The 26,046-nt window shown below is 42.1% G+C and overlaps 1 protein-coding gene across 1 annotated transcript in view; it reads left to right on the top strand.

The window, feature by feature from the left end:
* Positions 1-26,046, top strand: part of TMEM132D (transmembrane protein 132D) — a gene marked incomplete at its 5' end in the record, with an annotated part of 1,395,909 nt that overhangs the window by 377,168 nt on the left and 992,695 nt on the right. Inside the window, one exon of the mRNA XM_040419668.1 lies at positions 20,500-20,643. Coding sequence (XP_040275602.1) covers positions 20,500-20,643 — 144 coding nt within the window. The remainder of the gene's footprint in view (positions 1-20,499; positions 20,644-26,046) is intronic.

The raw sequence follows: 26,046 nt of genomic DNA, 5'->3' as shown, positions 1-26,046 counted from the left end.
TTTGCTTTTATTCCTTTGGATGCGGTTTCTTGGATTTAACAGCATTGTTTGCCCTTATTCCTGTGCTGTGTTCTGTACTGATGATGTCACAATAGCACGGGTCTTCATCTGTAAGCTGTATTCTGTTTTGGTGATATTTCAAATGTGTTTCAGTGTATTTTATTGGTATGATGAAACAGTAGTGTACCGTATGTCTTTAGGCTATGTTTTCTGCTGATGATGTCATACATTATTTATTTCTTTTTTGGCTGCTTGCATTCTGTTGTGATGATGTTACAATAGCCTGTGTCTTTGTTTTCCAAAGCGAAGTTCTGTGTAGTGATGTCATAATTTGTCTGCATTTGATTGTAAGCCAGATTATATTGTGATGATGTTACCATAGTGACTGTTTTTATTCTTGTGATGTGTTCTTTTCTGAGGACATCACAGTAGGACATGTTCTATATTTATTTATTCACAATTGGATCAGCTGTCAGAAGAGGCCGACACTATTTTCCTAGGCCATGTGACATCACATGCAGCTCAGCCCCATTGAAGTTAATGGGACTGAGCTGCAATACCAATCATTGCCACCACAAAATGTATGGCGCTGTGCTTGGAAAGCTGCTGTAGCTGACTGCACACACCAGAGCTCTGGTGAGCTTGGTGGCTCCCCAAAACAGCTGATCAGCAGGGGTGCCAGTACACGGACCCCTACCAATGTGATTTATAGGGTCCCTTTGCAGCTGTTGTGGATTGCATATATGATACGTCCGACTTTTTTGTATTTGGTAGGCATACATTTGCATAATGCTGTATCTCTGTACATGATGAGAAATGTCCTTTATCACTGCAATATGCTGCCAAGGAGACCTGAGGGAGAGGGTTGCATCTGCGTAGAGGAGCTGCAGTATTTTGGATGATAATAGTAGCTAGCTTTCAGACAACTAATTCTAATTCCAAAAACTGAAAGCAAGAGAAATGTGAAGGACAAACAGCCGAGCTTATTAACCCTTATTATTATTATTATTATTATTATTTTAATTTTTTCTTCCTGCCTTTTGAAAGCCATTACATTTTTATTTTTCCGTTGACATAGCTGTTATGAACGCTTGTTTTTTGTGGCATACAAGTTGTACTTCCTAATGTCACCATTTTATATTGCTTACAATGCAGTGGGAAGTGGGAAAAAATTCTGAATGGGGTGAAATTGGATTTAGTTTTTATGGTGTTCCCTATGCAGTAAAAATGACTCATGATCTTCATTCTCTGGGTCAGTACAATTACAAAGATACCACATTTATATACACTGCTCAAAAAAATAAAAGGAACACTTAAACAACACAATGTAACTCCAAGTCAATCACACTTCTGTGAAATCAAACTGTCCACTTAGGAAGCAACACTGAGTGACAATCAATTTCACATGCAGTTGTGCAAATGGGATAGACAACAGGTGGAAATTATAGGCAATTAGCAAGACACCCCCAATAAAGGAGTGGTTCTGCAGGTGGTGACCTGACCACTTCTCAGTTCCTATGCTTCCTGCCTGATGTTTTGGTCACTTTTGAATGCTGGCGGTGCTTTCACTCTAGTGGTAGCATGAGACGGAGTCTACAACCCACACAAGTGGCTCAGGTAGTGCAGCTTATCCAGGATGGCACATCAATGCGAGCTGTGGCAAGAAGGTTTGCTGTGTCTGTCAGCGTAGTGTCCAGAGCATGGAGGCGCTACCAGGAGACAGGCCAGTACATCAGGAGACGTGGAGGAGGAGGGCAACAACCCAGCAGCAGGACCGCTACCTCCACCTTTGTGCAAGGAGGAACAGGAGGAGCACTGCCAGAGGCCTGCAAAATGACCTCCAGCAGGCCAAAAATGTGCATGTGTCTGCTCAAACGGTCAGAAACAGACTCCATGAGGGTGATATGAGGGCCCGACGTCCACTGGTGGGGGTTGTGCTTACAGCCCAACACCGTGCAGGACGTTTGGCATTTGCCAGAGAACACCAAGATTGGCAAATTCGCCACTGGCGCCCTGTGCTCTTCACAGATGAAAGCAGGTTCACACTGAGCACGTGACAGATGTGACAGAGTCTGGAGACGCCATGGAGAACGTTCTGCTGCCTGCAACATCCTCCAGCATGACCGGTTTGGCATTGGGTCAGTAATGGTGTGGGGTGGCATTTCTTTGGAGGGCCGCACAGCCCTCCATGTGCTCGCCAGAGGTAGCCTGACTGCCATTAGGTACCGAGATGAGATCCTCAGACCCCTTGTGAGACCATATGCTGGTGCGGTTGGCCCTGGGTTCCTCCTAATGCAAGACAATGCTAGACCTCATGTGGCTGGAGTGTGTCAGCAGTTCCTGCAAGACGAAGGCATTGATGCTATGGACTGGCCAGACCTGAATCCAATTGAGCACATCTGGGACATCATGTCTCGCTCTATCCAGCAACGTCACGTTGCACCACAGACTGTCCAGGAGTTGGCAGATGCTTTAGTCCAGGTCTGGGAGGAGATCCCTCAGGAGACTGTCCACCACCTCATCAGGAGCATGCACAGGCATTGTAGGGAGGTCATACAGGCACGTGGAGGCCACACACACTACTGAGCCTCATTTTGACTTGTTTTAAGGACATTACATCAAAGTTAGATCAGCCTGTAGTGTGTTTTTCCACTTTAATTTTGAGTGTGACTCCAAATCCAGACCTCCATGGGTTGAAAAATTTGATTTCCATTTTTTTATTTTTGTGTGATTTTGTTGTCAGCACATTCAACTATGTAAAAAACAAAGAATATTTAATTAATTCAGATCTAGGATGTGATATTTTTGTGTTCCCTTTATTTTTTTGAGCAGTGTATTTTTTTTCATGTGTTTTTACTTAATTTTGTAAATATTTTTTTAATTGCCATATTTTGACCCCCATGACTTTTATATTTACCTCTATGGATCTGTTTGAGGGATCATTTTCTTAAAGAGCGAATCTGTCCTTTTTATTGACACCATTTTGAGGTGTGTATAACTGACTTTTTGTTAAATGTTTTGACCAAAAAAAATTGCGAATTGGCCATTTTGATATTTTTTTCCGCCACATGGCATAGATTTATTTTTTATTTTTGGGGGGGGATTTCAGCAGTGGAGATGCCTATAATAATTTATTTATTTTTTTGGAAAAAGGGGAGTGATTTGAACATTTATAATTTTGATATTTTTTAAAACTTTTTAAACCTTTTTTTTTTTTTACTTTTTTTTTTTAAGTCACATGTGACTACAACAAGCAATTATATGATTGCCATTTGTATTCTGTGATAATTTTTATCCATTAGGCCCTTTCAGATGAGCAAGAGTCATGCTCCGGACTGGCAGTGTGAGAGTGCGGCAGCACTCGTTCTGCCCTCCCAGCACTGCCGGGGTCACATAGCATTATATTGATTTATGACGCTATGTAACCCTTACAGTTCTGAAATGCATTAGATAACACTGGCATAATGACGTAGCAATAAAAAAAACTCTGGAAAATTGTCTTTTATTTTAATATATACAGCTTTTCTCCTTAGGCCTCTTTCACACGGGTGAGATTTCCGCGCGGGTGCAATGTGTGAGGTGAACGCATTTCACCTGCACTAAATCCGGACCCATTCATTTCTATGGGGCTGTGCAGATGAGCGGTGATTTTCACACATCACTTGTGTGTTGCGTGAAAATCGCAGCATGCTCTATATTCTGCGTTTTTCACGAAACGCATGGCCCATAGAAGTGAATGGGGGCTGCGTGAAAATCGCAAGCATCCAGAAGCAAGTGCGGATGCGGTGCAATTTTCACGTATGGTTGCTAAGAGACTATCGGGATGGGGACCCGATCTTTATTATTTTCCGTTATAACATGGTTATAAGGGAAAATAATAGCATTCTTAATCTAGAATGCTAAGTAATTAGTGATGGAGGGGTTAAAAATTTAACTCACCCCAAGCTACTTGGTCGCGTAGCGGATCTCCTCTTCTTTCTTCTTTCTTCAGGACGTGGATAAAGGACCTTTGATGACGTCACTGCGCTCATCACATGGTCAATCACATGATCAATCACATGGTCCATCACCATGGACCATGTGATGAGCGCAGTGACGTCATCAAAGGTCCTTTATCCACGTCCTGAAGAAAGAAGAGGAGATCCGCTACGCGAACAAGTGGATGGGGTGAGTTAAATTTGTTTATTATTTTTAACCCCTCAATGGACATTTTACTAAGCATTCTGTATTAAGAATGATATTATTTTCCCTTATAACCATGTTATAAGGGAAAATAATAAAATTTACAGAACACCAAACCCGAACTTCTGTGAAGAAGTGCGAGTTCAGGTCTGGGTACCAAACATGCCGATTTTTCTCACGCGCATGCAAAACGCATTAAAACGCTTTGCACTCACGGGGAAAAATCGTGCATTCTCCCGCAACGCACCCGCATCTTGTCACCCGCAACGCCCGTGTGAATCCAGCCTTAGTAGTATGGAAATTAGTATAATTTATAAAGACAGTCTGAAATGAGTTATCCAGAGTTTGACATTTAATAGTTTTCTTATACATTACATATGGTCTCAATGCACATAACAATGATCCAACAAATTATCTAGGGCACGGGTGTCAAACACAAGGTCCGCGGGCCGAATCCGGCCCGCCAGACCTCGTCATGTGGCCCGCGCAGCCGCCGCCAGCCTTCACCTTTTATTCTCGCTTTTTTTTTTTTTTGACACAAGAAAGCCGCCTCTTCAGCGCATGCGCGGCAGCCTACAAGCCAGAGAACGTCTGCCCTCTAGCGGCGCCGGCCGTTCTACACAGGAAATTATTGTACCGTATATCCTAATTGCTTCTGTAGAATGCAGGCAGGCCGGGCGGCAGCGTAACTCCCTGATGTCACGTGCCTGCACCGCCTCCTTTATGAATGAAGCAGGCGGCGCAGGCAAGTGACGTCAGTGAGTGACGCGCCGGCCGCCCGTCCTGCCTGCCGGCATTATACACAAGCAATTAGGATATGCGGTACAATTAGGAGTGAGGGGGGCATGTTTAATAACTTTTAATTCAATAATACATTTTATATTTGTATACTCACGTTTGGTGCGGATCCGTCATGGATCTGCACAGACGGATCCGTTGAGATAATACAACCGTCTGCATGCATTTAGAACGGATCCGTTTGTATTATCTTTAACATTGCCAGAACGGATCCGTCTTGAACACCATTGAAAGTCAATGGGGGACGGATCCGTTTTGTATTGTGCCAAATTGTGTCAGTGAAAACGGATCCGTCCCCATCAAACTTACATTGTGTGTCAGGACGGATCCGTTTGCCTCCGCATCGTCAGGCGGACACCAAAACGCTGCAAGACTGATCGGAGGCAAACTGATGCATTCTGAGCGGATCCTTATCCATTCAGAATGCATTAGGGCAAAACTGATCCGTTTTGGACCGCTTGTGAGAGCCCTGAACGGATCTCACAAACGGAAACCAAAATGCCAGTGTGAAAGTAGACATAAATAATGGTAACACTTTTATTCCTCTAACCTCTAGGTAATATTTCTTTCTTATGATAGCTAAGATAGTTCTGGAACGTTTTAATAATGTGTTTTTGATGCAACATTCATTAAATTGTATACACTAATGTTATGTACTGTAACTGCTGAAGCAGTGCTTCTCACTGCCTCTCATCTCCTCTACACCTGTCTTCCTGTCATCTCACTACATGTACTGTCTAAAAGACAAACTGTGTGTTTCCCATAGCAACCAGTCACATTGCAGCGTTAATTTTTGCACTCTATTTAAGATTACTTGTACTCTCAATACAGGTGCTGTCCATAAGACAAACTGTTACTCATATCACTATGGAATACCTATGTTTATAAACCTGTGGCTCTCCAGCTGTCGCAAAAGGCCCCTTTCACACGGGTGAGAATTCCACGCGGGTGCAATGCGGAGGTGAACTCATTGCTTCCGCACTGAATCTGGACCCATTCACTTCAATGGACCTTTGCAGATGAGCGTGATTTTTACCCATCACTTGTGCGTTGCGTGAAAATCGCAGCATGTTCTATATTCTGCGTTTTTTCACGCAACACAGGCCCCATAGAAATAAATGGGGCTGCGTGAAAATCGCAAGCATCCGCAAGCAAGTGTGGATGCGGTGCGATTTTAACGCATGGTTGCTAGGATATGATGTAAGTAAATTCATAAAAGTCAATTCACTGTATTATTTTCCCTTATAACATGGTAATAAAAGAAAATAGCATTCTTAATACAGAATGCTTACAAAAATGTGGCTTTAGGGGTTAAAAAAATATGTATATATAACTCACCTCATCCGCTTGTTCGCGCAGCCAGCATCTTCTTCTTTCTTCTTCTTTCAGGACCTGCCAAAGGACCTTTGATGACGTAATCGCGATCACAACGTGGTGAGCGCGGTGACGTCAGCGCAGGTCCTGAAAGATAGAAGATTACGTCATCAAAGGTCCTTTGGCAGGTCCTGAAAGAAGAAGAAAGAAGATGATGCCGGCTGCGCAAACAACATGATAAGGTGAGTAATTTTTTTTTAACCCCTAAAGCCACATTTTAGTAAGCATTCTGTATTAAGAAAGCTATTATTTTCCCTTAAACCCTGTTATAAGGGAAAATAATAAAATATACAGAACACCTAACCCAAAACCGAACTTCAGTGAAGAAGTCCAGGTTCGGGTCTGGGATACCACAGTCAGTTTTTTATCACGCGCGTGCAAAACAAATTGCACCCACGAGATAAAAACTTGACATCGGAACGCAAAACTGACTGCAATTGCGTAACTACTCGCACGATTTTCCCTGATCACAGACGCAATGCATCCGGACCTAATCCAGACACGCTCTTCTGCAAGGGGCCTAACACTCATTATGCCATGAGGTCTGTAGGCTGTTATGACATAAAGGGAGTTGTAGTTTTGCAACAGCTGGAGAGCCATAGGTTGATCGACATAGGTGTACAGTACTGAAGCGCTGTAGTAAATAGAAAGCTGTCCTGTGATTGGTTAATTTGAGAAACAGTTTGTCTTTTAAACAGCACATGCAGGGAGATGAAAGGTAATCTGAAATGCAGGGGAGAGGAGAGGAAGAATGAGAAGTAGTGCCTCGGCAATTACAGTTGCATTAGTGCATAAAATGCATGCTGCATCATTGATTACTATGGGCAAAACCAATTGGTTGGTTTACCTTTTGACAGAATTTTCTGGCAAACTTTTGGTCCTCCCCCCACAAAGCCACACCTAGTAACTGCTAAGCTATACCCCTTGGCAAGCTAGCTGCATCAGATTTTTCTTTTTGTTGCCTTTGGATCATAAATACATCTAACTATAGACACATTCCTCCAAAAATGAAACACATTGTGACAAATTGCCCCAATTTTTTGTGAATTTTATGATGGTGGCATAGGTACATTTATCATATCTCATACATCCTTTTAACTGCCAAATTGTGTAATCCTCCCCTAAAAAACCCATATTCTGCATATATACCGGTAACTATGTTAATGTCTAACCTATTCAACCACCTACATCAATTCCTATTCCTAACCTTAGCAGCCAGACTGAGATTTGTTGTTGAAATTTCTGTGACTGAAGATCTGATTTCAACATTGATTTCAACATGGATCTTTCATGTATGAACATACTTTTAGCAGATAAAAAATAAAAATAATAATGCCCAAAAGCTTATAATCAAAAGAAGATAGCAAAGTAATTTATATGTTGCTACTGTAAAATGTCCCAGTTATATGTCATTGAGATCATGAGCCGGTCATCTAGCCAATTACACCTTCCTATCAGGATGCAACATGTTTTATTCATACAGAATCCTTCCCCCCCCCCAAAAAAAAGGGTATGTTCCAAATATGAAATAGGAATGCCGAAAGACGCTGGTCTTAATAAACCCCTAAGCTGGCGGCGGGTCAGTCAAAGTTATGAAGAGGCGCTGGCCTCTGCCAGTTCTAAATGTAAAAACAGATTTCTATCTGTCTTATATTTAGACCTTTTTCTATGCCTGAAACAGGTGTACAAAATGTTAAATGAGACAGGCCTGCTGGCCCGTCCTCTTCTCCGCCCATGCCACGCCCACTTTTTTAGACTGGTGAGAACGGGGAGAAGTCGCAAATTGCAGTGTAACTAACCATTGTACCGCAATCTGTACATGAAATACATCTATTATAGGCATATTTCAGCATCATAAATGACCCCCTTAGTCTATATACTTTCTACTTCTCTGGATTTTAAAGTGTATCAGAAGCTGTTGGCACTATGTACTTATGTATAAATAATAGAACATAATTTTATTTCAGCTTCAGGACTGTTTTGCATTTTCTTACTACATCTGTTGAATTAATTTATATAATGATTTGAAATGATAAAAATAATACTTGAATATTTCCTTCATTCTAATTATCATTAAATTAAGATTTATATAAATGTAATATTTGGACAGTTAAAGTTTGGAAATTGAGTGTTCTGTGCAAACATTTTATTTAATAATTTTAATTATCATTAGACAAAAACTAATTGCAAGAAAATTGATTTCTTCTAATTTCACTGATCATGTTATTATGATATTCTTTTATTTAATACAGTTTTTTGCTGCATTATAAGCAGGGACAGGAAATGGCAAAAACAATAGGAAACACATTAATAAATTAAACATTTCTTTTCAAATTTCAACTATTTAATTTTAGCCCCTTCCTGTCAAGGAAATGCATCTTGTTTCACTAGTCATAAAGTTTGTGAATTGTTTCTGCCATCCTATACTTTTATTTAATATTTTTAGAGCATGATAAGTGGGACAGGAATTAAAACAATAGGAAAATCATTAATAACTTAATATTTTTTTCAACTATCTCCTGATTTTAGCTCTTTACTGTCAACAATTTTTCATTTCTTTTAGTTTTTTTTTCCTCCTTGCTTTCCAAAAGCCATACCTTGTTAATTTTTCTGTTCACACAGTCATTTAATGGCTTGTTTTTTGCTGGACAAATTCTAATGGTGCAATTTAATATTCCATACAATGTAGTGGAAAGCCATAAAGAACGTCTAAATGAGGTGGAATTTGAAAAAATGAAATCCCTCTACAGTTTTATGGATTTTGTTATTTTTAGAACATTCACTATGTGGTAAAAATAACACATTATCTTAATTCTGTAGGTCAGTATGATTACAGTGATGCAACATTTATATAATTTTTGTTATGTTTTAATACTTTTGAAAAAAAATAAATTCTTTGCATAGCAATATTGTGACACTAGGGTTGAGCGAACCCGAACTGCAAAATTCGGGTTCGTATCGAACTTTACGAGTTCGGGTACCCGTACCCGTACTTTTTCACTGAAGTTCGGGTTCGGTGTTCTGGTGATTTTATTATTTTCCGTTATAACATGGTTACAATGGAAAATAATAGCATTCTTAAGATAGAAAGCTAAATAAAATGGCCATTGAGGGGTTAAAAATAATTTTAAAAAAATCACCTCATCCACTTTATCATGCAGCCGGTATCCTCTTTTTTCTACAGGACCTGCAAAAGGACCTGCGATGACATCACCGCGCTCACTACGTGGGGACAGGAATTAAAACAATAGGAAAATCATTAGTAACTTAATAATTTTTTTAACTATCTCTATTTTATTTAGCATTCGATCTTAAGAATGCTATTATTTTCCGTTATAACCATGTTATAACGGAAAATAAAAAAAAAGTGAAGTTCGGGTCTCCATTGGCTTTAATCAGGTCTCGGTTCGAGTCCGGTGTTCGGGTCCGGTGTTCGGGTCCAGTTCAGGTCCCAAACCTGAACTTTGACCTGAAGTGTGTTCGACCGGGTTCGCTCATCCCTATCTGACACCCATAAAGTTTTTTTTATATTTCTGTCTATGGAGCTGTGTATGGGCTCATTTGTTTCCTATCTGTTGTATTCAGCGATACTTTTTTATCCAAAAAGCGGTGATTTCATAATTGTTATTTCTTTTTTTTCTGTTACAGAAGGATAAATACTTTTATATTTTAATAGTTTGAAAGTTTTTGGCATTGCAATGCCAGTGATCTTCATTTATTTATTTTCTATTGTTTATTTTTATTTGTAAAATGGAGAAAAGATGGAATTAAATGTCTAATTATTTTTCTTTCTTTTTTTTTTTACTTTTTAAACCGTTATTAATTTTATTTTTATCCCCCTTAGGGGACTTCAACATGTGATCATCAGATTGCTTCTACCATAAACCTCCATAGTTAAAACTATATTGTATATGCTACCATTTTCACTTAAGTACTGTAAACATTTGTCAAATTAGACTTTTGAATGAAGAAATCTGTATATAACTAGGGTTAAGCGAACCCGAATGGTAAATTTCGGGTTTGTACCGAACTTTACGGTGTTCGGCACCCGAACATTTCAGTAAAAGTTCGGGTTCGGTGTTTGGGTAATATTAATATACCATCGGATCAGAGTTTTCTCCAATCCGATGGTATATTTTAACTTGAAGCATCGCCATCAACATGGGAACGCCTCTATGTTGGAATATACCATCGGATTTGAGTTAGATCGTGAAAACTCTGATCCGACAGTATATTCTAACACAGAGGCGTTCCCATAGTGATGGGGATGCTTCAAATTAGAATATACTGAGAACTGTGGACATAACGGCCCCCTGCTGCCTGGCAGCACCTGATCTCTTACAGGGGGCTGTGATCCGCACAATTAACCCGTCAGGTGCGGCCAGACCTCCCTCTCTCTGCAGTATTAAAATCATTGGTGGCCAGTGCGTCCCCCCCTCCCTATTAAAATCATTGGTGGCTAGTGCAGCCCCCCCACCCCCTATTAAAATCATTGGTGGCTAGTGCGGGCCCCCCACCCCCACCCACCCCCTATTAAAATCATTGGTGTCCAGTGCGGCCTCCCCTCTCCCCCCCTAATTAAAATCATTGGTTAACAACCCCCCCCCCATCATTGGTGGCAGTTCCGATCGGAGTCCCAGTTTAATCGCTGGGGCTCCGATCGGTTACCATGGCAGCCAGGATGCTACTGCAGTCCTGGCTGCCATGGTTACTTAGCACTTTTAGCAGCATTAGGCCTCCTGCACACGACCGTTTTTTTTCCCCGTTTACTGGCCATTTTTTGCGTTCCATATACGGTCCGTATACGGAACCATTCATTTCAATGAACTCCGTATGCAGTCCGTTTCCATATTTCCGTTTTTCCGTTCCGTTTAAAGATAGAACATGTACTATTATTGCCCGCAAATCACGTTCCGTGGCTCCATTCAAGTCAATGGGTCCGTAAAAAAACTGAACACATACGGAAATGCATCCGTATGTCTTCCGTTTCCATTTCGTTTTTTGCGGAACAATCTATTGAAAATGTTATGCCCAGCCCAATTTTATCTATGTAATTACTGTATACTGTATATGCCATACGGAAAAATGGAACGGAAAAATGGAACAGAAACGGAAACACAACGGAAACAAAAAATGGAACAACGGATCCGTGAAAAACAGACCGCAAAACATTGAAAAAGCCATACGGTCGTGTGCAGGAGGCCTTATACTTACATGCACTGTCTGTGGCCGGCCGGCGCTCCTCCTACTGGTAAGTGAAATGTCTGTGCGGTGCATTGCTTATAGCACAGACCTGTCACTTACCAGAAGGAGGAGTGACCGGCCGTCCACAGACAGCGCACTTAAGTAAATTGCTGCTAAAAGTGCTAAGTAACCATGGTAGCCAGGACTGCAGTAGTGTCCTGGCTGCCATAGTAACTGATCGGAGCCCCAGCGATTAAACTGGGATTCCGATTGGAACTGCCGCTCCGCTGCCACCAATGATGGGGGGGAGGGGGGTTGTTAACCTGTGGCCACTGCCACCAATGATTTTAATTAGAGGTGGGGGGAGAGGGGAGGCCGCACTGGCCACCAATGATTTTACTACTGGGGAGGGAGGGGGGGCTGCACTGGCCACCAATGATTTTAATACTGGGGAGGGAGGGGTGTCTGGCCCCTTCTGCCTGGCAGCACCTGATCTCTTACAGGGGGCTGAGATTCGCACAATTAACCCCTCAGGTGCAGCACCTGAGGGGTTAATTGTGCGGATCACAGCCCCCTGTAAGAGATCGGGTGCTTCCAGGCAGCAGGGGGCAGTTATGTACACAGTTCTTAGTATATTCTAACTTGAAGCATCCCCATCACCATGGAAACACCTCTGTGTTAGAATATACTGTCGGATCTGAGTTTTCACAATCGTGAAAACTCAGATCTGCAAAAGCTAATACTATTATTTTCCGTTATAACCATGTTATAACGGAAAATAATAAAGTGAAGTTCGGGTCCCCATTGGCTTCAATGGGGTTCGGGTTCGGGTCCAAGTTCGGATCAAGTTCGGGTCCCGAACCCGAACTTTTTTTTAAAGTTCGGCCAAACTCCCTGAACCCGAACATCTAGGTGTTCGCTCAACTCTATATATAACCATAAAAAAGTGGCGGCACTTTCAAAACTATGTAGGGTATAATAAAAGGAGTGACACTAACCTGGTGGAATGGTGGTTACAGTAGGTACAGTTAGTATATACTGACTTTCACCATTACCCTTTGGTCCTGGGATGTTCTAATTATGCAATCATCTGAAGAACTGCAGGGCACTCAATCTCAGCAGCTAGTTCTACTGCTTCTCCAGTTTCATTGGATCCCTAGAGCCAAAATAATAGTAAAGAAATTTTTTAAAGACAATGGGCACTTCAGTATTTCAATCAAACAGCAGAATCTCAGATAAGTATCAGCTCACAGCAATTAGACACTTACTACCTTCCCAGTTAGCCTTAACAGATCTTAAAAACTGGAATCTTCATTCCTGAAAGGATATTTGCTTCTATAAATACATATTTTAGGCCTCATGCACACGGCCATTGTTTTGCTCCGCATCTGAGCCGCAGTTTTTGTGCTGACCCATTTATTTCAATGGGGCCGCAAAAGATCTGTTCCGTGGTCCGCAAAAAAATATAACCTGTTTTATTCTTGTCCGAGTTTTGCGGACAAGAATAGGCAGTTATATTAATGGCTGTCCGTGCTGTTGCGCAAATTGCAGAACGCACACGGAAGCCATGTGTGTTTTGCGGATCCGCAATTTGCAGACCACAAAACACACAACGGTCGTGTGCATGTAGCCTTATCAATACATAAATAAAAATTCCTCATATGCATTGCTACATGTTTCCTTCATGTCCTTGTTTTGGAATTGATTAATACAAGTGTTTTTTGTGGACATTTTTTTTATAATTTAAAAGTATCAAAAACAGGGGTGCACCTAGCCTTTCTGCTGCCTGAGGCAAAAATTAAAACAACACTCAACCTAACCTTTTCTCTCCTAACATTACATACAACACTACAAAACATATCTAATATATAAAGCTGAGTGTGTGTATGTGTGTGTGTATGTCCACTAAAGAAATCCGCACCGTCACATTTACAATCATGAAATTTGGCACACAGGTACATCTGGTGTCCGGGAAGGTTTTAGACAAGGTCTCAGTTCTCTAGGGTGTACCGTTCATGAGATATTCCCAAAAAATGCATTAGCCAATAGAAGTTTGGTCACATGACCATTATCAGCCAATAGAAGCTCGCAGGTCCTCCAGCCTCTACATACACAGTTTTACTCCAGGTTTCCATAGCAACCCAGCCATTTATCTTCACTGCTGTAGGAGAGGAAATCTATCACAAGGATAATTGCTATTGAAGTAAGGCCATGGCCTAATAGCACTTGGTACCTTATTTCAAGATGTGCCTTTGTTCTAGCAATAGATGTCTTTATCCTCTAAAGATCCAGTTTATTTGGTATGCAAATGAGCCAGTAAGGTGCCCAGAGGGGCGTCACTCTTGCAGGAAGGAGCCCAGACACGCCCCCTGCCACAATGTGTCCACCCTCAAAAGACTTAAAACCCCACCCCCAGGTCCTGCTAAGCCACACCCTGATCTGGTTAGGCCACGGCCACTCCCACTCCTGAGTGGACAAGGATTGAAAAAATGAAGGTAAAAATCAACTTCTGTCAGCTGCAGGGGTGGGCGGGAGGGTGACTTTCTCCCTGCAGCTTGCACAGTGCTGCTGTCTTAGACTGAGCTGTTCAAAAGGACATGCCCCCGATCTGGTTAGGCCACACACCCCTCTCACTCCTCAGGCAACTGAGATTGAAAAAATGAAGTTAAAAATCAACTACTAGGTCCCACTAAGCCACGCCCCATCTGGTTAGGTCACGCCCTCTCCCACTCAGTGCTACTGTCTTAGAGTGAGCTGTTCAAAAGGATATGCCCCCGATCCAGTAAAGGCCACTGTTAAGGGGGCGGGCCCCTGTGGAGTTCACTGTCAAAGGGGTGGTATGCTGTGAAAGTCACTGTTAAAAGGGAAGGCAGCTGTAAAGGTCAGAGTTAAGGGGGTGGGCTGCTGTGAAGGTCCAATTTTGAGGGACCTGGCACTGTGGGGGAGTCAGTGTTAAGGGGTGGGGGGCTGTGGAGGTCACTGTTTTGGGGGTGGGGTGCTGTAGCTGTCACTGTTATAGTGGATAGTATTGATATCTTTTAACGACACACACAAGCATTAAATGAAATAGTTTATATATACCCGAGCAAAGCCGGGTCCTTCAGCTAGTAGGGTAATAGAGTGCCACATACCTGTTTACATCCAGTGATGTCTCCTCTGTTGTAGATGTTCTCTTTCCTCATTGTCTCCATTCGAACTAGGCCACCATGATGATTTCTTTCAGCCATCTCTTGTCTCTGTTTGACTATAAGACATGTTAGCTTAATAAGATGCAGCACTGCCCGATTCAGCCCTGATCAAACAGCTAAAATCTTGTAAATTAATAGCTTTTTTTTTTTTAAATAAAAAATAAGATGGAAAAACAGTGGACAAGACAAAATACAAGGTGATTTGTTATTTTATTAAAGATAAAAAGGGTGAAAATGAAGATCTTTAGTCTATGAAAAGGATCACTCATATATTTATATATTTATCCTGTAGAAAATACCAATTCCCGCACATGAGCTGTTGTTGTTGTTGCTCTATTAGGGGTTGGTCAAAAAAGCTTGACAAAGGTATACCAGGTGCTGCACTATTCAGTCCACTAAAATGCTGGGTTCAATGACAGAAACTGGACACAGCAGTTTCTGTCATAACATGAACAGTATATAATGCTTCCATTATGTTGTTTGTTCTGTACACAATTCCTGGAAGCTGAAAACATCCCAGTTCTTGCATGGCCAGCATACTCACCTTACATGTCTCCCATTGAGAATGCTCTTGATCGGTATATATGACAGCGTGTTCTAGTTTCTGCCAATATTCTTTAACTTCGCACAGCTATTGAAGAGGAGTGGGCCAACATTCCACAGGCCACAATCAACAACCTGATCAACTCTATGCGATGGAGATGTGTTGCACTGTGTGAGGCAAATGGTCCCCCCCCCCCCCCCCAGTAAGGCAAAACTGTGCACATTTCAGAGTGGGCTTTTATTGTGGGAAGTCTAAGGCACACCTGTTCAATATTGATGCTGTCTAATCAGCACCTTGATATGCCACACCTATGAGGTGGGATGGATTATCTCGGCAAAGGAGAAGTGCTCACTAACACAGAGTTAGACAGATTTGTGAACAATATTTGAGAGTAATGGGTCTTTTGTGTATGTAGAAAATTTTTCAGATATTTGAGTTCAGCTCATGAAAAATGGGAGCAAAACCGAAAGTGTTGCGTTTATATTTTTGTTCAGTGTATATTCTAAAACCTCAAAATCAAAACAAAATAAAACACCAATATTATCAAAGACACCCTATTTTATATCCCTGAGATCAACCCTTGTCTTGTCTCTAAACTAACATCATTAAAAAAAAATCCAAGCACATACAAAATATAATAATTAGGCTGGCCAAGAAAGGTGCTACTGCTCATGATACAATAATCTACACCTTCCTCTGCATTTGTGAAGACCCCACTAAGAGCCTGAAACTACCCCTATGTGAGTGGCATAGTTCTTGGGCCAGTAAAGTCTAGTAGATGGCCTAATCAAATGCCACACATTTGATATAGCTGCTAAAGAATTAATTCTGCCCCTGAAGAGATCTTAGTAAAATCTCCCAATTGTTTTGCTTTTCTCTCATTTGAATGGGTCCTAGTAAACACTTACACCACATATGCATAACATCAAAGTAGGCTATACCTGCAGTTTCAGTAGACTTCTAACATTTTCATTGTGACATGTCAGAAGTTTTAATCAATAGGTAGTCACTCTAAATTAAAGAGACAGATGTGCACAGCATTAAAAAAAAAAGTAGCCACACTTCTGTACCTGATAAAAGTCAGGCCAAGTCAATCATACCTGAAAGCATATCAATGCTTGAGTGTGTGCTTCTGCCCTTTTGTATGGGTCTTAACAGCCGGACCCCTGCAGATCAAAACTTCTGACATGCCATTATGACATGTTGAAAGTTTTTTGACACTGCAGGTAAATTTTAGATTCTTATGGGAGCACTTCAAATAATTCCATCTCCTCACTATAAATGTTTTCTCACAGCATGTAGAATGTTCTTTCTCTTCTAACCAAAAAGCAACATAATCTTCTAGTGCCATACTGCTAGCGCCAGATCGACACTAAAAGGCAACCAAAGTTCACATTCAGAATTTTCCACTACAACACCTTTTGACCTATAGCGCTTTGAGGATTTTACAGGAAGTTCAAGTTCCACAAACCTCAAAGAGTGAAAAAACATTAATTCTGAAGTAATGGTTAATATTGTTCTACTGGCAATGACATCTTGACAACAGACAGGTGCAATGTAACATTGTAAAGTGCTATGCCTACCATAGAAGTGTTAGCACTTGTATAAGATAAAGCCTATTCGCCACTATTTCCATCTTCCTGTATGATGTAAGCACTCAGCCTTCAGTATGTGAATTCAGAACATTAGAAATTTGATCCTAATAAATGGTATCCACAGGATATAGCACACATCTGATCGGTGGGGTTGCCTGCAGCATGCAGTCCTGTGTAGTGCAATCTCCTTCCCTCCTCTAGAGTTGCTAATTGAACCCTGTAACATTCAGCTATTGCATCCATCTTGCATCCCCAGTAGACTCTTCCACAATCTATTCCATGCTGGCCATGCTTGGTGACAGTAAAGAGAAGCAGTTTGCACGTGGAAGCCAGTGCCAGGTCATTAGCATGTGACTGCTCCTCTCATGAGTACATTAGACTCATAACTTTGAGTCCATTGTGTTCTTTGATAGCGCCGAAAATAATTAGCGATGAGCGGACCCGTCAATGCTCGGGTTTGCTGGGTTCGGGTTAAAGTTCGGGTTCGGGTTGAAGTCAATGGGGACCCGAACTTTAGTGCACTAAAATGTCTGTAAAATAGTTGAAGTAAGGGCTAGAGGGCTGCAAAAGGAAGCAAAACGGGGGTAAGAACAGTTCAATTGCCCTGCAAACAAATGTGGATAGGGAAATGACTTAAAATAACATAGAATAGAAAAAAAAATTATCTTGAACTAGAAGGTGGAGGTCAAAGTGAATGTTGTTGAGGTGGTGTAGGTGGAAGCGGCAGTGAAGGAGGTAGCCAACACTGTTTTTGTTGTTTTTTTTGGTTGTTTTTTTTCCCTTAATTTATTTATTTATTTTTATAAATTTAGGAATGCCCCAAAACATTGGGAAATAGAAAAGAGAACGCAAAGAGAAAGTGTGCTGGAGTACAAGAATGGATGGTTGAGGCTGTTATAAATGTCTATTCTGCACAAGTTATGGACAAGTCCTGTGGGATCCATGCCTGGTTCATTTAAATGAACATGAGCTTGTTGATGTTGGCTGTGGACAAGCGGCTGTGCTTGTTTATGATCACCCCCACCCACCGATCTAACAGACGGATTAACTATATTAATTTCCCTGTCACGTGTAAAGTCCACGTGTATCTCACACCAAAAGGGGTATATGTCACCCACCGAAGTAACAGACAGATTAACTATTATATTTTTGTGTCAGGGGTACAAAGATGGTGCGTTGCACCCACCAAAAAATCACTATAGGTCAATCACAGAATTAACAGCCAGATTAATTATTATATTTCTGTGTCAGGGGTGCAAAGATGGTGCATTACACCCACAAAAATCGCTATAGACTACCCACAGAATTAACAGCCAATTATATTTCTGAGCCGGGGTACAAAGATGGTGCATTGCACCCACAAAATATCGCTATAGGTCACCCACAGAATTAACAGCCAGATAAATTATTATATTTCTGTGTCAAGGGTGCAAAGTTGATGTATTGCACCCACAAAAAAATCATTATAGGTCACCCGCAAAACAAATTAGATTCCTAACACTCTCCCTCGCTTCAGCTGCCTGCTTCCTGTCCCTGCACTACTCAGAGCTGATGGGCGGTGAAACACGTGATCCAGCTTTTATAGAGGCTGGGTCACATGATGCACCGACCAATCACAGCCATGCCATTAGTAGGCATGGCTGTGATGGCTTCTATGTTCCCACAGCTTAAAAGCTTGTTGATTGGCTGCCCTACAGACTTTCAAAAGCTTTATTAAGTGCCCGAACACGAACCCAAACTTTTGAGGCAAAGTTCAGGTTCACTAAGCTGCATTGTTAAGATATAATAATCCATCCGTATTACTTACATTACAACATTAAGTTCCGTAGCAGGGAGGGGAGGGCGGCGCGTCACTCACTACGTCCTCCCGGCCTGCCTCCTCCCTCCTCTCTGCTACAGAACTTAATGTTGTCATGTAAGTAATACAGATGGATTTTTATATCTTAACAATGCAGGTTAGATCATAAGATTATACTACAGTGAGCGGGGCCAGAGCATTAGAATACAGGGACTGCACCGGTCCCCAGCTGTCATGGATTCGTCGGATTCGAATTTAGTAAATGAGGTCGGGATTCGAGTCCACAAATCCCTCAAGTCCAACAAGATTGGAGGGATTCGTGGATTCGACGGATTCGTCGTCCCACCTCTACTGTAAAATAAAGCTATATTCGCACAAAGCCCACTGCTGTAGCATCAGATGCCATGATCAGTGATGAACGCAGCATCTGAGAGGTTCAATGACAGGGGGCGATCGCCGTTCCCAGTCATCACTCCCTCTACATACAAAGGAATGCACTTTGTGACGAAGTAATTTGTCAGAAATCAAATTTCTTTCAGAAATTCGGCGAAGCAGCCGAATCTAATTTTTCATAACGTCGCTCATCAATAGTCATTAGTACTAATATATTTCACACTAGCGTTAAAGTATTGAGTTCTGTCATAGGGGCTTAATACCGGGGGAAAAAAACACTTCAGTTTTGTCCTAATGCATTCTGAATAGAAAGCAATCCATTCAGTATGCATCAGGATGTCTTCCGTTCCGTCCCTTTTACGGTATTTTCTACGGCCAAAATTCTGGAACACATGCTGGAATGCTGGATCCGGCATTCATTTCCATTGAAATGTATTAAAGGGGTATTCCCATCACAATGATCACTGTTAAATTTGTTAATGATTGACAGTGATCATTTTTGTAAATACATTTTATACCCAATTCCCACCCTTTTTGAGAAAATAAGTCCCCTCTTACCTGATTGTTTTCTTTCGTCTCCCCTGGTTACGGCCACCTCTTGCCTGTCGAATCCCGTGGTCGCGCTTGCGCAGAAGACTGAAGATTTTCTCCCGGCCGGGCCGCGCAATGTCCTGAACGAGCATGCCGCCACGCATGCGCTACGATGATTTCTTTCTGGCCAGTATAGTACAGAGCTGCGAACACTGTGACGTGTGCGTTGAAGACGTCAATCAAGCTGACTGAGCCCGCCCAGCCGAATCCAGGAAGTGAACGTCGCGCTCACCGCAGGTAAGTATGAAAACTGTTGATGGGAATACCCCTTTAATGCCGGATCCAGTACCAAGTGTTCAGGAAATTGCTGCATTGACTGATCCGGTTTTCCGGTCTGCGCATTCGCAGACCTTTAAAAATGTGAAAAATAAATAAATACCGGATCCGTTTTTCCGGATGACACCGGAGAGACGTATACGGTATTTCTATGCATTTGTCAGACAGATCTGGAAACAAATGATCTCTGTTTGCACATGGATTTCCGGAACGGAACTGCCCTCTGAAATCCAACAACGTTAGTGTGAAAGTAGCCTTAGGAGAAAAGTGAAAAAGTGATGCACATAATTATATAATATGCGTGTAGACTGAGAACAGAATTTTAAACGTAGAACGAAAAAATTTAAAAAAATGCATGTCATAATGAAAACTTATGGGAAATCATGAAATGCAAAACTAACAAATGCAATTTTTAATGCTATAGTTTTGTTACTTGCCTGTAAAGGGTTGGCAACCCTAATTGAAGCACAGTATTTTTCTTTGATCATTTGAAACACTTCATAATCTGCCTCTTTTTTTTGGTCACGTCTTTTTGTCAGGATGCTCTTGAAATATACGTGTATTTCTGTATTACAGGGCAAAAGTCACAGAAGGAGTTAATTTATTCGGCATGAGGGGCAGTTCACATTTATGGGATGTGAAGGAAAACATGGATTTTCCAGGCAAATTATCACCTGTTATCATTGACTGTCAGAGGAAATATTCCATTGCTGAAACAAGGTAAAACATTTCTAAAATGTCAATGTGCTGAGAAACATTTCATTTTACGGACTAATTTTTCAAATAATGTAAAGCAAAGGAAACAGTTTACAATTTCTGAAAATATCTACTCATGAAAAGTAGCAGCATAACCGTAGCAATCTTTTTTATCACCTTTTTCATTTTGCAATCTGCTTGAAAAAACCTACCCGGCTGCTAGGAGACACATATGAATGTCCATTAAACTGACTTTAAGATTGTATTTCTGTATCTATTTCTCACTTCGGAATACAGTATAATAAAAGGGTTTTCAGGGAAATAATATTGATGGTCCATCCCCAGGACAGGCAGCCTTTTCGTAGGCCAGTGTTATCACTGGGCGCAATTCAGTCCCATTAAAGTAAATGTGTCTGAATTGCAATACCAAGCACATCCATTATCCAGTGTACAGCGCTGTGCTTGGTAATCTGTGAGGATGCTGCAGCTTTCACCGGAGCACTGCAGCGTACTTAAACAGCAGATCAACTTGGGTCCTGGGTATCGGTGGTCCTTGAGGATCAGTCATGTCTTGGAAACATTTTAAGTCAATTTTATCCTTATCCATGGGAAAGTGTCTGATCAGTGAGGGTCCAACTGCTGCTCCATTCAAATGGGGGAACATTAGGGATTCCGGGGGTGTCGATTCCCGACCAACCAAACACTTCTCCCCTATCAAAAGAGCTAATTTCTTAGTCCTATGAATATAAGGTAGATGATGAATGATCATGGTGATTTTTAAAATTGCTATAGTCAGGGCTTCAGATGAAATGAGGCACCAGAATCAATAAACAGCTTTAGGCCTCTTGCACACGAACGTTGTGCATCCGTTCCATGCATTGGGGACCGCAATTTACATCTGTGCAGCAGCCGGAATGGATCGAAACCCATTCAACTTGAATGGGTCTGTGATCCATCCGCACCGCAAAAAAATAGAACAAGTTAAATTTTTTTGCGGTGCGGAGGCACGGACAGAAACACTGATCCGTGCTTCCGTTCCGCATCTCCGTGATTGCTGACCCATTCAAGTGAATGTGTCCACATCCGTGATGAAGAGTGCACACGGGCCGGTGTATTCCGGACCCACCGTATGCGGGACGCAATACGGCCACGGGCCCACAATGTTCGTGTGCAAGAGGCCTAATAGTAATGAAAATCCAAAATCAATGGGGGAGGGCAGAGCTGAAGCAACAGGATAAGACTGATACATGACAGGGCAGGCAGGGATCTAAAGGCAGAAGAACTAAAGGAATTAAAGCCTCAGAAGGGTCAGCGTATTTTATTTACAGACAAGTCAGAAATTCTGTATGGATTTAAAGGGGTATTACTGCAGCGGGCACCTCCCCCCAGGGCCTTTAAGAGGAAAAAGAGTATTTGTTTTCGTGACACCAGTTGCAGTGAAGCAACAAGAGCACAGGGCCCCTTTTTAGTGATATAGTGGATGGTACCCAAGTGTAGGAATGCCAGAGTGGTGTAGGGTAGCCTAAATGTCCCTTAATGTTGGTGCATGTGTCACGGTGCTCCTACATGGATACGCTGGACCCTAGGCATTGGCTCTGCGCAATAAAAAGGGGGTTTGTTGATGAAGGAGTTGATTAAATAAATTGAGTCCAGACCTTGTGATGAAGTTGAAAAGCAGCTTTACTTTGCATACACGTTTCTCCAAACAGGTTCCAGCAGGCGTTAGCATTAACTGTGGCAGGCAAACTGCTCTCTGATACATCTGTTGCTCTCTGGCTCTGCTGTTCTGACAGGATAGCTGTATAATTTAGGTTTAGCTGTAGTCTGCAACTTCTTTCAGTCGTCTGTCTCTAAAAAGGTCCAGGGAACTTTATTCCTGGCTTCTGAGGCTTCCATCTGTGGCCTCCATATCCAGCAGAGCTGAAGGTGCTTTAGCTGGCCTAGACAAGACACATCTAGAAGGGACATGCACCTGCTGCACACCCTTCCCAGGCAGAGGGTAAACTAGAGTAACTCTAAACTAGACTCCTCCCTCCCTCCCTGCAGAAAGTGTGACACACCCACCACACCACAGAGGGGTGTTATAATGGAAAGGAAAGCTCCATTCTCGATACCTGTAGCTTTGCCATTTATGCTGCCACCTGCTCACCAGGCACATTACATGGACAATTACATAACAGTTACAAACATTAGAAATGCACAGTGTAGTGGATCTGAGCAAAATACACAGATGACATGATATTAGCCCATTAGAGATAGTAGCAGGGTGCAGTAGTGGTAATGCCACTCTGAGGCATTACATTCACCCTTACTTAAAACCAAGCCGCCCTTGGCTTGTGCTTAGGGTGTGCTCTAAGGGTAGCCAAAGGGAAATTAAAGTGCTGCATTAGACTATTTTTATTACATACATAGACAGATATAGCAACGGCTACCACTAGGTCTCTGTCCATATGAGTAGGGTGTCTATTCACAGTTTTCCCTCTTGCTATAAACTAGAGAACCAAAGAGTCTGCACCAAGTGATCATTCCTGACTTTCTTTTGTGTGCACTTGATCCTAGTACCAAAGAAAGCATGGGGGTGTCTTCACTCTGTAATCCCACCACAATGCAATGAAAGCCCACATTTAGAAGGGTGGCTTCATCCTGAAATCCCTTCCAGAACCAAGGTCTAATAATGCTTTACATTTTGTCACCTTCATGACTGAACAGGTAGCTAAACATTTATGTTCATAAGGCGGGGCTCATTGCCTTAGGACACACTAAACTAGGAGGAGGAGCAGGTTCTCTCCCAGAACTCCCATGAGGGCTTCTCCCTCTAAACACACATTAGCAGTGGGATTACCCTTTAGAGATGTAAAGACTGCTTGTGACTTTACCACTTGGTCCTCCCTGATGATCCCAAAGACACAGGACATGATCCCAAAGACACAGGACATACTGGCTCCTTCCCCTCCCAATTCTGTGAAGAGACAAAGGTTAATGGCATATGCAAATAATACAGTACAATGCTTAGGCTTTCTGAACTAACACTAGGCAAAGTGGGACCATTACTCAGTGTCCTCAGAGGCAGTCCATATGAGCAATGAAGCAAGGATGTTAACTATCTGGCTAACAGTGTAAAGTCCAAAGTCCATTCAAAAAGTGCATAAGAGGTCACATTGTTGTACCCGTAACAGAGTCCAATGTGTTAAAGTGCTTGAACGTTGCAGAACCTTGGAACAAATATAGTGCAAAAAATGTCACACTAGAAATCCCAAAGAGCTCAGGTGCACGTTTGAGTCCTTTCTTTGGGTGCAGGCTTGCAGCGTTGCAAAACCGGAACATACAGTATAGTGAAAAAAGTAATTTATAATCCACATAAGGTAGTAGGTAATTCCCAAAGTGAGTAGTGTTCCTCAAAGCACAAGGTCTCCTCCGGGAGGGGTTGGAATTCTTCCTCTTGGGTCCCAAAGTTGAGGGTGCAAAAGTCCTTCTTTAGGCTGCGTGATATCCTCATCGCTGTCACTGCTAGCTCTGGTGCTCTCTGCAGCTGTAATTCCGGCAGAAAATTAATCTGCGATCTCCTGGTGGCCTTCTGTGGCTTCTAGTAGTAGGCCCTGATATTTCTGTAGTAGCAGTGATAATGGCCACAGACTGGCTGTTTTCTGGTCCTGCTACTCCAGTAGTCAGGGGCAACTGTGGTAAAATTCGCCTGGCAGATGGCCTGCTGCTCTCTAATGGAGGGACTGGAAGTCTTCTTTGCTATTGTTGCAGCGGTTGAAAGTCCCTAGTGGCAATGACAATGGCGACAGGGCAGTCCTTCTCTGACCCCATTATGTCAGTAGTTAGAGGCATGATGCTTATGACTTCAGCTGCTGATTGTGCTGGTGGATCGCTGCAGTCCCAGTGAGTGTTATCCTCCTTGTCAGACATGGCTTTTGATACCCTGTACCAAACTAGAGGGGTCAGTGTAAGCTAAAATGCAATTTAAGTACATGTTGCTATGGGCAACGGCAGCAGAATTGGTGCTTGACTCCTTTAAGGGTTGCTGCAACTGTTTAATTTTGGGGAGTATGATGGTCTGGCAGGCAGATAATGGCTCCAAACAGTCTTTAGCAAGGTTATTTTCCCCAGCAGTACTCACTCAGACCTCTGGACATTGCTTCTTAGGATCCAAGGAAGAAGGAACTGTATTTTCCCTTTTCCAAGATAGCCACCACTTCACTTCCTGTAGAGGTGCAGTCGATTTCTTTGTCCTTCTGGGAACTTGTACTGAGCACTTTAGTTCCTTCTGCTGCAAGAATGGTTCCTCTGTGGAGGCAGGCTGTGTGGTTCCCTCCCCTCTGCTGTGTAGATGTCTTCCTTTCAATACATGATGCCCAGATCCAAGATGGCCGATAAACCCCTGTTTTGCCACAGTGCTGCAATTGATGTAGATTCACACTCTCCAGCAGTAAGTAAATGCAATAAAGTCTCTTGAAGGGGGTTTTACAGATAGAGGGGGTTTCCAAGCGCAAGAGTAGATAATTTTTATTCTATAGGCTTTGTGGTACAAGGACACACACGTAAATCCTGTTTGGGAATGCCAAATGCAACAACAGTGGTCCGCAAGGGGTCCCTTTAAGATAAGTGTTTCTTGACGCCAGTTGCAATGAAGCAACAATGGGACGGAGTCTCTTTAAGAAATGGTGTTGGTACCTAGGTGTAGGAATGGCCGAGCGATTTAGGGTGGCCTATAATGTAACATAGTAACATAACAACATAGTATATAGGGACGAAAAAAGACATTCATCCAGTTAGGCCTATTATCCCTGCAAGTTGATGCAGAGGAAGGCAAAAAAAAAAACTGTGAGGTAGAAGACAATTTTCCAAAATTCCTTCCCGACTCCAATCAGGCAATCAGAATAACTCCCTGGATCAACGACCTATTCCTAGTAGCTATAACCTGTAATATTATTACACTCCAGAAATACATCCAGCACCCTCTTGAACCATTTTAGTGAGCTCACCATCACCACCTGCTCTTACCGTAAATAATCCTCTTCTATGTTTGTGTACAACCTTCTTTCCTCCAGACGCAGAGGATGTCCCCTCGTCACAGTCACAGCCCTGGGGATAAATAGATGATGGGAGAGATCTCTGTACTGACCCCCGATATATTTATACATAGTAATTAGATCTCCCCTCAGTCGTTATTTTTCTAACTTGAATAACCCTAATGCTGACAGTTACTTACCCACATACAGACATTCTCTCCCAGTCCAAGCATTCTTATTTTATATACTAACCTTTTATGAGGTACAGTGTCAAATACTTTGGAGAACTCCAGATATACGACATCCATTGATTCGCCGCTGTCAAGTCTAGAACTTACCTCCTCATAGAAACTGATTAAATTAGTTTGACATGACCGATCCTGATATCAGCCATGCTGATATGGCATTATTT

Source organism: Bufo bufo, chromosome 2 (genome assembly GCF_905171765.1).
Source record: "Bufo bufo chromosome 2, aBufBuf1.1, whole genome shotgun sequence".
NCBI classification, from domain to species: Eukaryota; Metazoa; Chordata; class Amphibia; order Anura; family Bufonidae; genus Bufo; species Bufo bufo.
The sequence above is the reverse complement of the archived record's forward strand: the minus strand, read 5'-3'. Positions and strand labels throughout refer to the sequence as shown.